The 14,397-nt window shown below is 37.0% G+C and overlaps 1 protein-coding gene across 4 annotated transcripts in view; it reads left to right on the plus strand.

Moving 5' to 3' along the window:
• Positions 1–7,922, plus strand: part of GHR (growth hormone receptor) — a 278,824-nt gene extending 270,902 nt beyond the window's left edge. For all 4 annotated transcript variants that reach the window (XM_059916316.1, XM_059916314.1, XM_059916315.1 and 1 more), the window contains one exon: positions 4,895–7,922. In XM_059916316.1, coding sequence (XP_059772299.1) covers positions 4,895–5,869 — 975 coding nt within the window. In that variant the 3' untranslated portion in view covers positions 5,870–7,922. The remainder of the gene's footprint in view (positions 1–4,894) is intronic.
• Positions 7,923–14,397: the final 6,475 nt, after the last annotated feature.

Genomic DNA, 14,397 nt, shown 5'->3' on the forward strand with positions numbered 1-14,397 from the left:
ACAGACCTACACCAAGATTATAATTAAAATGGCAAAAGTTAAAGAGAGGATTCTAAAGGCAGCAAGAGAAAAAGAAAAAGTTAATTACAAGGGAACCCCCACATAAGGCTATCAGCTGATTTCTGTACAGAAACTCTGCAGGCCAGAAGGAAGTGGCAAGATACATTCAAAGTCCTGAAGGGGAAAAAACTGCAACCTAGGGTACTCTACCCAGCAAGATTATTATTTAGAATAGAAGGAGTGTGAAAGAATTTCTTAGACAAGCAAAAACTAAAAGAATACAGCAATACTAAACCTATCCTAAAGGAAATATTGAAAGGTCTTCTGTAAATAGAAAAGAAGTAAGAATATATAGGAAAGAGAAAATCACAATTGGAAAGAAAATCACCTAAATAAGCCAGTACACGGATTAAAAAACATCAAAATAAATTTCTGTGAAATTTATGATAACCACAGTGAACAGCAAAAGGATGAACATGAAGATGTAAAAGAGGACATCAAAATCATATAATGTGGGGGATAAGAGTAAGAAAGTGTAGATTTTTTTTTTATCATTTCCTACAATGTGTTTGAGCCTATATGATTACCAGTCTAAGGCAAGTATCAATAGCTATAGGATGGGGTTTACATACTTGAGAAACAAGGTAACCACAAATCAAAAACATACAATAGACTCACAAAAACCAAAAAGAAGAGAAGTGCAATACAAAAGAAAATCATCAAACCACAAAAGGGAAAAACAAAAAGAAAAAAGGGACAAAGAAGAAATAAAAAATCAACAGGAAAGCAAGGCTTAAAATGGCAATAACTACATATCTATCAATAATTACCTTAATGTCAGTGGACTAAATGCTCCAATCAAAAGACACAGAGAGGAAGATTGGATTAAAAAAAACAAGAGCCTACAATGTGCTGCCTACAAGAGACCCACTTTAGAGCAAAGGACACAGATTGAAAGTGAGGAGATGGAAAAAGATATTTCATGCAAATGGAAATGACAAAGTAGGGATCGCAATACACATATCAGACAGAATAGACTTTAAAACAAAGGCCATAAAGAAAAATAAAGAAGGACACTTTTACACGCATCAACATATATGCACCTAATATAGGAGCACCCAAATACATAAAACAAATACTAACAGATATAAAGGGAGAAATTGACAGGAATACAGTAATAGTAGGAGACTTTAACACCCCACTCACATCAATGCACAGATCTTCTAGAAAGAAAATAAGGCAACAGAGATCCTAAATGATACAATAGAACAGTTAGACCTAATTGATATTTTTAGGACATTACATCCAAGAAAACAGAATATACATTCTTTTCAAGTGCACATGGAACATTCTCTAGGATTGACCACATACTAGGGCACAAAACAGACCTCAACAAACTTAAGAGTATAGAAATTATCTCAAGCATCTTTTCTGACCACAGCAGCATGAAACTATAAATCAACCACAGAAAAAGAAAATGACTACTAAACAATATGCTACTAAAAAAACAATTACCAAACAATATGCTACTAAAAAAACCAATCGGTCAACAATGAAATCAAAGAGTAAATTAAAAAATACCTTGAGAAAAATTAGCATGAAAACACCACTGTACAAAATCTATGGGATGCAGCAAAAGTAGTTCTTAGAGGGAAGTTCATAGTGATACAGGCCTTCCTCAAAAAAACAAAAGTCTCAGATAAACAACCTAATCTACCACTTAAAAGAAGTAGAAAAAGAAGAACAAACAGAACCTAAAATCAGCAGAGGGATGGAAATAATCAAGATCAGAGAGGAAATAAATAAAATAGTGATTAAAAAAATAGAAAAAAATCAATAAAACCAAGAGCTGGTTCTTTGAAAGGGTAAACAAGATTGACAAACCTCTGGCCAGGCTCACCGAGAAGAAAAGAGAGAGAACCCAAATAAACAAAATAAGAAATGAAAAAGGAGACATAACAACTGATACCACAGTAATACAAAAACCATAAGGGAATGCTATGACCAATTATATGTCAACAAATTCAACAACCTAGAAGAAATGGACAAGTTTCTAGAAACATACAGCCCACCAAAATTGAATCAACAAGAAGTAGATAATTTGAACAGACCGATCATTAGAGGTGAAATAGAATATGTAATTAACTCCCTACAAACAAAAGTCCAGGACCAGATGGCTTCAAAGGCAAATTCTACCAAACATACAAAGAACTCACACCAGTCCTTCTCAAACTCTTCCAAAGAATTGAAGAGGAGGGAACACTCCCAAAGACATTCTATGAAGCCACCATCACCCTGATACCAAAATCAGACAAAGACACCACCAAAAAAGAAAATTACAGGCCAATATCTTTGATGAATATGGATGCAAAAATTCTCAACAAAATATTAGCAAACCAAATCCAACAACACATAAAAAAAGATCATACACCATGACCAAGAGTCATCCCAAGTTCACAAGGATGGTTCAGCATACACAAATCAATGTGATACATCACATAAACAAAAGAGAAGACAAAAACCACATGATCGTCTCAAAAGATGCAGAAAGAGCATTTGACAAAATTCTACATCCATTCATGATAAAAACTCTTACCAAAGTGGGTACACAGGGAACATATCTCAACATAATAAAAGCTATTTATGACAAACCACAGCCAATATAATACGCAATGGTGAAAAGCTGAAAGACTTCCCACTAAACTCTGGAACAAGACAAGTATGCCCACTCTTACCTCTTCTATTTAACATAGTATTGGAAGTCCTAGCCACAGCAATCAGACAAGAAAAAGAAATAAAAGGTATCCAAATTGGAAGGGAAGGGGCAAAATTGTCGTTGTATGCAGATGACATGATACTATATAGAAAACCCTAAAGAATCCACACAAAAACTACTAGAAATAAACGAATTCAGCAAGGTAGCAGGATACAAGATTAACATATAGAAACCAGTTGCATTTCTTTACACTAACAACGGAATATCAGAAAGGGAATGTAAACAAAAAATATCATTTAAAATCTCACCCCAAAATATAAAATATGCTTAAGAATAAACCTGACTGAGGAGGTTAAAGACTTATATGCTGAGAACTATAAAACATAAATAAAGGAAACTGAAGATGAGTCAAAGAAATGGAAAGATATCCCATGTTCATGGATTGGAAGAATTAACATTGTTAAAATGGTCATACAGCCCAAAACAAACTACAGATTTAATGCAGTCCCTATCAAATTACCCATGACATTTTTCACAGAACTAGAATAATCCTAAAATTTATATGGAACCATTAAAGACCCAGAATTGCTAAAGCAATCCTGAAGAAAAAGAACAAAGCAGGAGGCATAACCCTCTCAGACTTCAGACAATACTACAAAGCTACAGGGGTATTGGCACAAAAACAGACATATAGGTCAGTGAAACAGAATAGAGAGCCCAGAAATAAACCCACACACCTATAGTCAATCTTCAACAAAGGAGGCAAGAATATACAATAGGAAAAAAACAGTCTCTTCAACAAGTGGTGCTGGGAAAGTTGGACAGCCATATGGAAATCAATGAAGTTAGAACATATTCTCTCACCATACACAAAAATAAACTCAAAGTGGCTTAAAGATTTAAGACATGACACCACAAAACTCCTAGGACAGATCATAGGCAAAACACTCTCTGACATAAATCATACCAATGTTTTAAGTCAGTCTTCCAAGGCAATATAAATAAAAACAAAAACAAATGGGACCTAATCAAACTTACCAGCTTTTGCACTCTTTGCTGGTTTCTTACCAGCAAAAGAAACCATAAACAAAGAGGCAACCTACAGAATGGGAGAAAGTATTTGCAAACAATGAGACCAATAAGGGTTTTATTTCCAAAATATACAAATAGCTCATACAACTCAACAAAAAAACAAACAACCCAATTGAAAAATGGGCAGAAGACCTAAATAGACATTTCTCCAAAGAAGAAATACAAATGGCCAGTAGGCATGAAAAGATGCTCAACATTGCTAATTACTAAAGAAATGCAAATCAAAACTTCAGTGAGGTACCACCTCACATCAGTCAGAATGGCCATCATTAAAAACTCTACAAATAACAGATGCTGGAGACGATGTGGAGAAAAGGGAACATTCCTACACTGTTGGAATGTAAGTTGGTACAGCCTCTATGGAAAACAGTATAGAGGTTCCTCAGAAAACTAAAAATAGAATTACCATATAATCCAGCAATCCCACTCCTAGGCATATATCCAGACAAAACTCTAATCCAAAAAGATACATACACCCCTATGTTCACAGCAGCACTATTCACAATAGCCAAGACATAGAAACAACCTAAATGCCCATCGACAGATGAAAGGATAAAGAAGATGTGGTACATATATACAATGGAATACTACTCAGCCATAAAAAAAGAATGAAATAATGCCATTTGCAGCAACATGGATGCAACTAGAGATTATCATACTAAGTGGAGTAAGTCATAAAGAGAAAGACAAATACCATACGATATCACTTATATGTGGAATCTAAAATATGACACAAATGAACCTATCTACGTATGAAACAAAAACAGACTCAGACGTAGAGAACAGACTTGTGGTTGCTGAGGGGGAGGGGGTTGGGAGAGGGATGGAGTGGGAGGTTGAGGTTAGCAGATACAAGCTATTATATATGGAATGGATAAACAACAACATCCTGCTGTATAGCATGGAGAACTATGTTTGGTATTCTGTGATGAACCATAGTAGAAAAGAATTTTAAAAAAGAAAGAAAAGTTCTTCACTAATGTATTTGTTATACGGTTTTGTTACTAATTAGCTCTGAATGTTATTTATTAAATCACTTAATTGTTGTGAGTTTCTTTTCATAGATCTTCATTTTCTATTTCCTAGGAAGGAAAATTAGAAGAGGTGAACACAATCTTAGCCATTCATGACAACTATAAACACGAATTCTACAATGATGACTCTTGGGTTGAATTTATTGAGCTAGATATTGATGACCCTGATGAAAAGACTGAAGGATCAGACACAGACAGACTTCTAAGCAATGACCATGAAAAATCACTTAATATCCTTGGGGCAAAGGATGACGACTCTGGACGTACCAGCTGTTATGAACCTGACATTCTAGAGACTGACTTCAATGCCAGTGACATGTGTGATGGTACCTCAGAGGTTGCTCAGCCACAAAGGTTAAAAGGGGAAGCAGATCGCTTGTGCCTTGACCAGAAGAATCAAAATAACTCACCTTCTAATGATGCTGCCCCTGCTAGCCAGCAGCCCAGCGTTATCCTAGGAGAGGAAAACAAACCAAGATCACTTCTTATTGGCGGAACTGAGTCAACTCATCAAGCTGGCCATACGCAGCAGCTCAGCAATCCAAGTTCATTGGCAAACATCGACTTTTATGCCCAGGTAAGTGACATTACACCAGCAGGGAGTGTGGTCCTTTCCCCGGGCCAAAAGAATAAGGCCGGGATCTCCCAGTGTGACATGCATCCAGAAGTGGTCTCACCCTGCCAAGCAAACTTCATCATGGACAACGCCTACTTCTGTGAGGCAGATGCCAAAAAGTGCATCGCCCTGGCCCCTCATGTCGAGGTTGAATCACATGTAGAGCCAAGCTTTAACCAGGAAGACATTTACATCACCACGGAAAGCCTTACCACTACTGCTGGGAGGTCTGGGACAGCAGAACGTGTTCCAAGTTCTGAAATGCCTGTCCCAGACTATACCTCCATTCATATAGTACAATCTCCACAGGGCCTCGTACTCAATGCAACTGCCCTGCCCTTGCCTGACAAAGAGTTTCTCTCGTCATGTGGCTACGTGAGCACAGACCAACTGAACAAAATCATGCCGTAGCTTTTCTTCGATTTCCCATGAGCTACATATTTAATGAGCTACCTATTTACTCTAGCAAAGAGTTGGCTAGGGCATGAATGCTTAAACCAAAACAATGTTTAAACCTTTTTTTGGGGGGTGTGGGAGTTGAGGGTGGGGGATACGGATTCTAAATGGCTTTTCCTGAAATGTTGAAACATGATATTAAAGAAAAAGAAGAAGAACCCTTAATCAGATAGATATTCTTGTTGTGAACTGTAAATATTTTAAAGAATTGTCTCAAAGACTATTTAGTGGCAGTGATTGTCTTGTTATTGTGGGTGTTAATTTTGTGCTACTAAGCATTGAATGGCTATGTTTTTTAATCTATAGTTAATCATGCTTTTTGAAAAAGCGAAAAATCAGGTGGCTTTTGCAGTTCAGGACGATTGAATGCAAATCATAGCACAGGCTAATTTTTTTTAATAATTGGGAACTAAAATTATAGGTAAGAAGACAAGAAATAGTTTGGATATGTAAAACATTTATTTTGACATAAAATGGATAAAGGTATTTTTAATAATTTACACTTTAAGCATGGCTATTTTCTATTACACTATACACGGTGTACTGTAGCTCATGCCGACCCATCTAAAGAATGTAGTAACTGCAGTCTAAAGCTGGTTTAATGCTTTGGTCAACGCACCTGAAGAAAAACTAGTTTTTTACAAGGCCCTTTTTATACCTCCTAAAACTCTTTAAATGATTCTAAAATGATTGTAGTTAGCTGCATTATTGGAATGTGTTCATCTTATCTGAATTTGTAAACAGATATTTGTTAATTTAGAAAACTTTAAAATGGTTGCACAGGTCAACTTATCATGAACCAAAAAAAAAAAAAACCCCACAACACAAATGAACAAAAAGCCTTTTCTTACCCAAGTTTTGGTTCATGTCAGAGCACTGCATACTAAGAGAATAGAAATCATAGCTGGTTCCTATTGACCCGGAGTGCTTAATCACTGCAGTGCACGGGGAAGGAGTTTCTTAGTGCACTCAGATCATGAGAGTCAAGCCTTAGAACCTCGGCCGCAGTGTCTCTTAGTTCATATTTACCTAAGGAAGGAATAGGTACAAGAAGCATTTTGTAAGTTGAAGCTGGTCGAAGTGAAGTTAACCAGATCATGGAATAAGAGTTCAAGAAAAAGGTTTTTCTTTCACAGCCTATAGCCAGACACATACTCATTATTCATGGTAGCAAAAAAGAGAAAAAACAAGATTGTAAATCCCCAAGATAACTCAAAAATTTATTTAAACCCATAGCAGAAACTTTCTTCCTCACCAAATCTTTTATAGGATTTATTTAAAGTAGTAAAAGAAGTTTCAGCATTTTTTACTTCCCCTCTGAGTGGATTGGCCTTAAAGCGGGTAGTCAGAAGAAAAAGAAGGGGCCTGAGTAAATTATAAGTTATTGTTCAATATCTTAATAACCTAAACATCATTCATAGGAGCATTGGGATTGCTCCTCAAAAGGTTTGTCAAAAAGAGAAGACTCATCTCACTCAAGAATGCTTCTCACTTAAGTACTTTTTAAAGGTTAATAAAACTTTAAAGTTAGCTTTAACTTACATAGTATTTGCCATACCTTTTTAGGAAACAAGCTTAATGGTTGGCAATTTTAAATTCCCTCTTTCTTGCAGGAAGGACAGTGAAAAGCTAGAATTGGGTGTTTAAAGTTCAACATGTCACTTTGTAATAGATGTTTAATAGATTTTCTGCTACCTTGCTGCTACGGTTTTCTCTAAGAGCTACATAATTTAGTTTCATAGACAGTTTCATCAATGTAGAACCTAATTCAACTTAAAACTGTGTGTTTGGGAAAACTATCTTACTATTTCACAATAGGCTGACAACATTTCTATAGCCAAAAATAGCTAAATACCTCAATCGGTCTCCGAATGTCATTTTGGTACTTTGCTGGCCACACAAGCCATTATTCACTAGTATGACTAGTTGTGTCCTGCAGTTTATATTTAACTTTCTTTATGTCTGTGGATTTTTTTCCTTCAAAGTTTAATAAATTTATTTTCTTGGATTTGTGATGGTATGCTTCTATTGTCAAACACCCTCAGGAAAAGCATCCTAAATCAGACTGCATACTCAGTTCTTCTCCTTGTAAGGGGAGCATGGCACAGTTGGTTTAAACACAGTAGCAATGTGTGTGAAGATTTTTGTTCTGTGCTGAAATATAGAGCAGAGGAGACAGCTCCTTCCCTTTTTTTCTGAGTAAACACGAGCCCAGCTCAAAAATATCCTACTGGCTTGCCTGGACTCTTAGAGCCATATTTTGGATGCATCAAAGCATGCATGACACATGTGGGGGTGTTTGTGAAGTGGGGAGAGCTTGAGCATGTTGCCTAGAAAGAGGGGAGGGGTAAACAGCTCTCCCTCTACCATTCATACATTAGAACAAGTCAGTTTCTCAGACTAGCTCCTTGTCATAATGGGAAGCCAATAAGAAGTCAAGGCTGGGAGGGAAGCTGGTTAGGTAGGTTGTATAGGAGCCTAAGAGCAGTAAAGCCATGAAGCAGAGATTCCCCCATTGGAGGCTCCAGCTCCAAGAAGGGTGCAATCACGATAAAATCAAATCCCATACCCACCAGGTGGGCAATGCACAAACTGGAAAATAATTGTATCACAGAGGTTCTCCCACAGGAGTGAAAGTTGTGAGTCCCACGTCAGGCTACCCAGGCTGGGGGTCTGGCATTGGAAAAAGGAGCCCCAAGAGCACCTGGCTTTGAAGTCCAGCAGGGTTTGATTGCAAGACTTCCACAGGACTGGGGGAGGCAGAAATTCCACTCTTGGAGGGCACACACAAGGTCTCATGAGCACCAGGACCCAGGGGAAAAAGAGTGACCTCATAAGACCCTGGGCCAGACCTACCTGCTGGTATTGGAATGTCTCCTGCAGAGGAGGGTGGGGGTGTGTGAGGCGGTGGCTGTGACTCACTGCGTGGACAAAGACACTGGTGGCGGTAGTTCTGGGTAGTATTCACTGGCATAAGCCCTCCTGGAGGCCACCACTTTCTCACCAAGACCTGGCCCCACCCAACAGCCCATAGGCTCTAGTGCTGGGATGCCTCAGACCAAACAACCAACAGGGTGGGAACACAGCCCCACCCATCAGCAAACAGGCTGCCTAAAGTCTTCCTAAGCCCACAGCTCGCCACTAAACACACCCCTTAACACGGCCCTGCCCACAGGAGGGACAAGACCCAGCTCCGCCCACCATTGGGCTGGAACCAGTCCCTCTCACCAGGAAACCAGCACAAGACCCTTAGACCAGCCTCATCCACAAGGGGGCAGACAGCAGAAGCAAGAAAAACTACAACCCTGCAACCTGCGGAATGGAAACCACAACCACAGAAAGACAAAATGAGACAGCAGAGGACTATATCCCAGAGAAAGGGGCAAGATAAAATCCGAGAACAACTCAGTGAAGACAGGCAATCTACCCAAAAAAGAATTCAGAGTAATGATAGTAAGGATGATCCAAGATCTCAGTAAAAGATAAAGGCACAGACCAGGAAGCTACAAGAAATATTTAATAAAGACCTAAAAGAATTAAAGAACAAACATAGATGAACAATACAACAACTGAAATGAAAAATACACTAAAAGGAATCAACAGCAGAATAAATAAAGGAGAAGAATGTATAAGTGAACTGGAAGACAAAATGGTGGAAATCCCTGCTGTGGAACAGAATATAGAAAAAAGAATGAAAAGAAATGAGGACAATCTAAGAGACTTCTGAGACAACATTAAATGCACCAACATTCACATTATAGGAGTCCCAAAAAGAGAAGATAGAGAGAAAGGACCTGAGTAAATATTTGAATAGACAATAGCTGAAAAATTCCCTAACGTGGGAAAGGAAAGTGTAACCCAAGTCCAGGAAGCGCAGAGAGTCCCAGGCAGGATAAACCCAAGGAGGAACATGCTGGGACACAGAGTAATCAAACTGACAAAAATTAAAGACAAAGTGAAAATACTAAAAGCAACAAGGGAAAATAAACAAATAACATACAAGGGAACTCCCATAAGGTTATCAGCTGATTTTTCAGCAGAAACTTTACAGGCCAGAAAAGAGCAGCACCATATATTTAAAGTGATGAAAGGGAAGAACCTACAACCAAGAATACACTAGCCAGCAAGGCTCTTGTTCAGATTTGATGGAGAAATCAAAAGCTTTACAAAAATGAGAAGCTAAGAGAATTCAGCACCACCAGACCAGACCAGCTTTGCAACAAATGCTAAAGGAACTTCTCTAGGTGAAAAAGAAAAGGCCACAACTAAAAACAAGAAAATTACAAAAGGAAAAGCTCACCGGTAAAGGCAAATATAAAGGTAGGAAATCATCCACACATAAATATGATATCAAAACCAGCAATCATGAGAAGAGGAGAGTACAAATGCAGGATACTGGAAATGCATTTGAAATTAAAAGACTGGCAACATAAAACAATCTTCTTTATATATAGACTGCTATATCAAAACCTCATGGTAACCACAAACCAAAAATCTACAATAGATACACAAACAAAAAAAGAATAAGGAATACAAACACAACAGTAAATTTAGCCATCAAATCACAAAAGAGAAGAGAAAAGGAAGGGAAAAGACCTACAAAGACAAATACAAAACAATTAACAAAATGGCAATAAGAACATACATATCAATAATTACGTTAAATGTAAATGGATTAAAAGCTCCAACCAAAAGACACAAACTAGCTGAACGGATACAAAAACAAGATCCATATATATGCTGTCTACAAGAGACCCACTTCAGATGTAAGAACACATACAGACAATGATAGGGGATGGAAAAAGGTATTCATTGCAAATGGAAGTCAAATGAAACCTGGTGTAGCTATACTCATCTCAGACAAAATAGACTTTAAAAACTCTTGCAACAGACAAAGGACACTACATAATGATCAAGGGATCAATCCAAGAAGAAGATATAACAATTGTAAGTATATATGCACCCAACATAGCAGCACCTCAATATATAAGGCAAATACTAACAACCATAAGAGGAGAAATCAACAGTAACACAATAATAGTGGGGGACTTTAAAACCCCACTTTCATCAATAGATCATCCAGACAGAAAATCAATAAGGAAACACAGGCCTTAAAGGACACATTAGACCAGATGGACTTAATCAATATTTATAGAGCATTCCCTCTAAAAGGAGCAGAATACACATTCTTTTCAAGTACTCATGGAACATTCGCCAGGATTGATCACATGCTAGGACACAAAACAAGCCTTGGTAAATTTAAGAAAATTGAAATCATATCAACCATCTTTCTGACAACAACACTATGAGATTAGAAATGAACTACAAGAAAAAAACTGTAAAAAACACAAACATGTGGAGGCTAAACAATATACTACTAAACAACCAATGGCTCACTGAAGAAATCACAGAGGAAATCAAAAAATACCTAGAAACAAATGAAAATGAAAATGAATACACAATGATTTAAAACCTATGGGACACAGAAAAAGCAGTCCTAAGAGAGAAGTTTATAGCAATACAATCTTACCTCAGGAAGCAAGAAAAATCCCAAATAAACAATCTAATTTAACACCTAAAGGAACTAGAGAAAGAAGAACAAACAAAACCCAAAGTTAGTAGAAGGAAAGAAATCATAAAGATCACAGAAGAAGTAAATGAAAAACAGACAAAGAAAACAATAGCAAAGATCAATAAAACTAAAAGCTGGTTCTTTGAGAAGATAAACAAAATTGATAAACCATTAGCCAGACTCGGAGGTAGAGGACTCAAATCAATAAAATTAGAAATGAAAAAGGAGAAGTTACAACAGACACTGCAGAAATACAAAGCATCATAAGAGAATACTACAAGCAACTCTATGCCAATAAAATGGAAAACCTGGAAGAAATGGACAAACTCTTAGAAGGTGTAACCTTCCAAGACTGAACCAGGAAGAAATAGAAAATACGAACAGACCAATCACAAGTAATGAAATTGAAACTGTGATTAAAAATCTTCCAACAAACAAAAGTCTAGGACCAGACGGCTTCACAGGTAAATTCTATCAAACATTTAGAGAAGAGCTAACACCCATCCTCCTCAAACTCTTCCAAAAAATTTCAGAGGGAGGAACACACCCAAACTCCTTCTACAAGGCCACCATCACCCTGATACCAAAGCCAGACAAAGATGTCACAAAAAAAGAGAATTAAAGACCAATATCACTGATGAATATAGATGCAAAAATCCTCAACAAAATACGAGAAAACAGAATCCAACAACACATAAAAAGGATCATACAACATGATCAAGTGGGATTTATCCCAAGGATGCAAGGATTCTTCAATATATGCAAATCAATCAATGTGACACTCCATATTAACAAATTGAAGAATAAAAACCATATGACAATCTCAATAGATGCAGAAAAAGCTTTTGACAAAATTCAACACCTATTTATGATAAAAACGCTCCAGAAATGGGCATAGTGGGAACCTACCTCAACATAATAAAGGCCATACATGACAAACCCATAGCAAACATCATTCTCAATGGTGAAAAACTGAAAGCATTTCTGCTAAGGTCAGGAACAAGACAAGGATGTCCATGCTCACCACTATTATTAAACATAGTTTTGGAAGTCATAGCCACAGCAGTCAGAGAAGAAAAAGAAATAAAAGGAATACAAATTGGAAAAGAAGAAGTAAAGCTGTCACTGTTTGCAGATGACACGATACTATACATAGAAAATCCTAAAGATGCGACCAGAAAACTGCTAGAGCTAATCAATCAATTTGGTAAAGTTGCAGGATACAAAATTAATGCACAGAAATCTCTTGCATTCCTATACACTAATGATGAAAAATCTGAAAGAGAAATTAAGGAAACACTCCCATTTACCACTGCAACAAAAAGAACAAAATACCTACGGATAAAACTACCTAAGGAGGCAAAAGACGTGTATGCAGAAAACTATGACACTGATGAAAGAAATTAAACATGATACAAACAGATGGAGAGATATACCATGTTCTTGGATTGGAAGAATCAATACTGTGAAAATGACTATACTACCCAAAGCAATCTACAGATTCAATGCAATCCCTATCAAATTACCAATGGCATTTTTCACAGAACTAGAACAAAAAAATCTTAATATCTGTATGGAGACACAAAAGATGCCAAATAGCCAAAGCAATCTTGAAGGAAAAAAAAAAAAACAGAGCTGGAGGAATCAGACTCCCTGACTAAAGATTATACTGCAAAGCTACAGTAATCAAGACAGTACAGAACGGGAACAAAAACAGAAATATAGATCAATGGAACAGGATAGAAAGTTCAGAGATAAACCCATGTAGATATGGTCACCTAATTTATGACAAAGGAGGCAAGAACATACAATGGAGAAAAGACAGTCTCTTCAATAAGTGGTGCACAGAAAACTGGACAGCTACATGTAAAAGAATGAAATTAGAACTCCCTAACCCCACACACAAAAATAAACTCAAAATGGATTAAAGACCTAAATGTAACACCAGACATTGTAAAACTCTTAGAGGAAAACGTAGGAAGAACACTCTTGGACATAAACCACAGCAAGATCTTTTTTGACAGACCTCCTAGAGTAATGGAAATCAAAACAAAAATAGACAAACAAGACCTAATGAAAGTTAATAGCTTTTGCATAGCAAAGGAAACCATAAAGAAGACGAAAAGCAAGCCCTCAGAATGGGAGAAAATATTTGCAAACAAAGCAACAGACAAAGGATTAATCTGCACAATACACAAACAACTCATGCAGCTCAATATTAAAAAACAAACACCCTATCAAAAAATGGGTGGAAGACCTAAATAGACATTTCTCCAAAGAAGATATACAGATTGCCAACAAACACAGGAAAAGATGCTCAACATCACTAATCATTAGAGAAATGCAAATCAAAACTACAATGAGGTATCACCTCACATCAGTCAGAATGGCCATCATCAAAAAATCTACAAACGGTAAATGCTGGAAAGGGTGCGGAGAAAAGGGAACCCTCATACACTGCTGGTGGGTATGTAAATTTATACAGCCACTTTGGAGAACAGTATGGAGGTTCTTTAAAAAACTAAAAATAGAACTACCATATGATCCAGCAATTCCACTACTGGGCATATACCCTGAGAAAACCATAATTCAAAAAGAGTCAGGTACCACAATGTTCATTGTAGCTCTATTTACAATAGCCAGGACATGGAAGCAACCTAAGCATCCATCGACAGATGAATGGATAAAGAAGATGTGGCACATATATACAATGGACTATTACTCAACCATAAAGAGAAACAAAAATGAGTTATTTGTAGTGAAGTGGATGGACCTAGAGTCTGTCATACAGAGTGAAGTAAGTCAGAAAGAGAAAAACAAATACCATATGCTAACACATATATATGGAATCTTAAAAAAAAAAATGGTTCTGAAGAACCTAGGGGAAGGACAGGAATAAAGATGCAGACAT

The sequence above is a fragment of the Balaenoptera ricei genome, chromosome 3 (genome assembly GCF_028023285.1).
Source record: "Balaenoptera ricei isolate mBalRic1 chromosome 3, mBalRic1.hap2, whole genome shotgun sequence".
Lineage (NCBI taxonomy): Eukaryota > Metazoa > Chordata > Mammalia > Artiodactyla > Balaenopteridae > Balaenoptera > Balaenoptera ricei.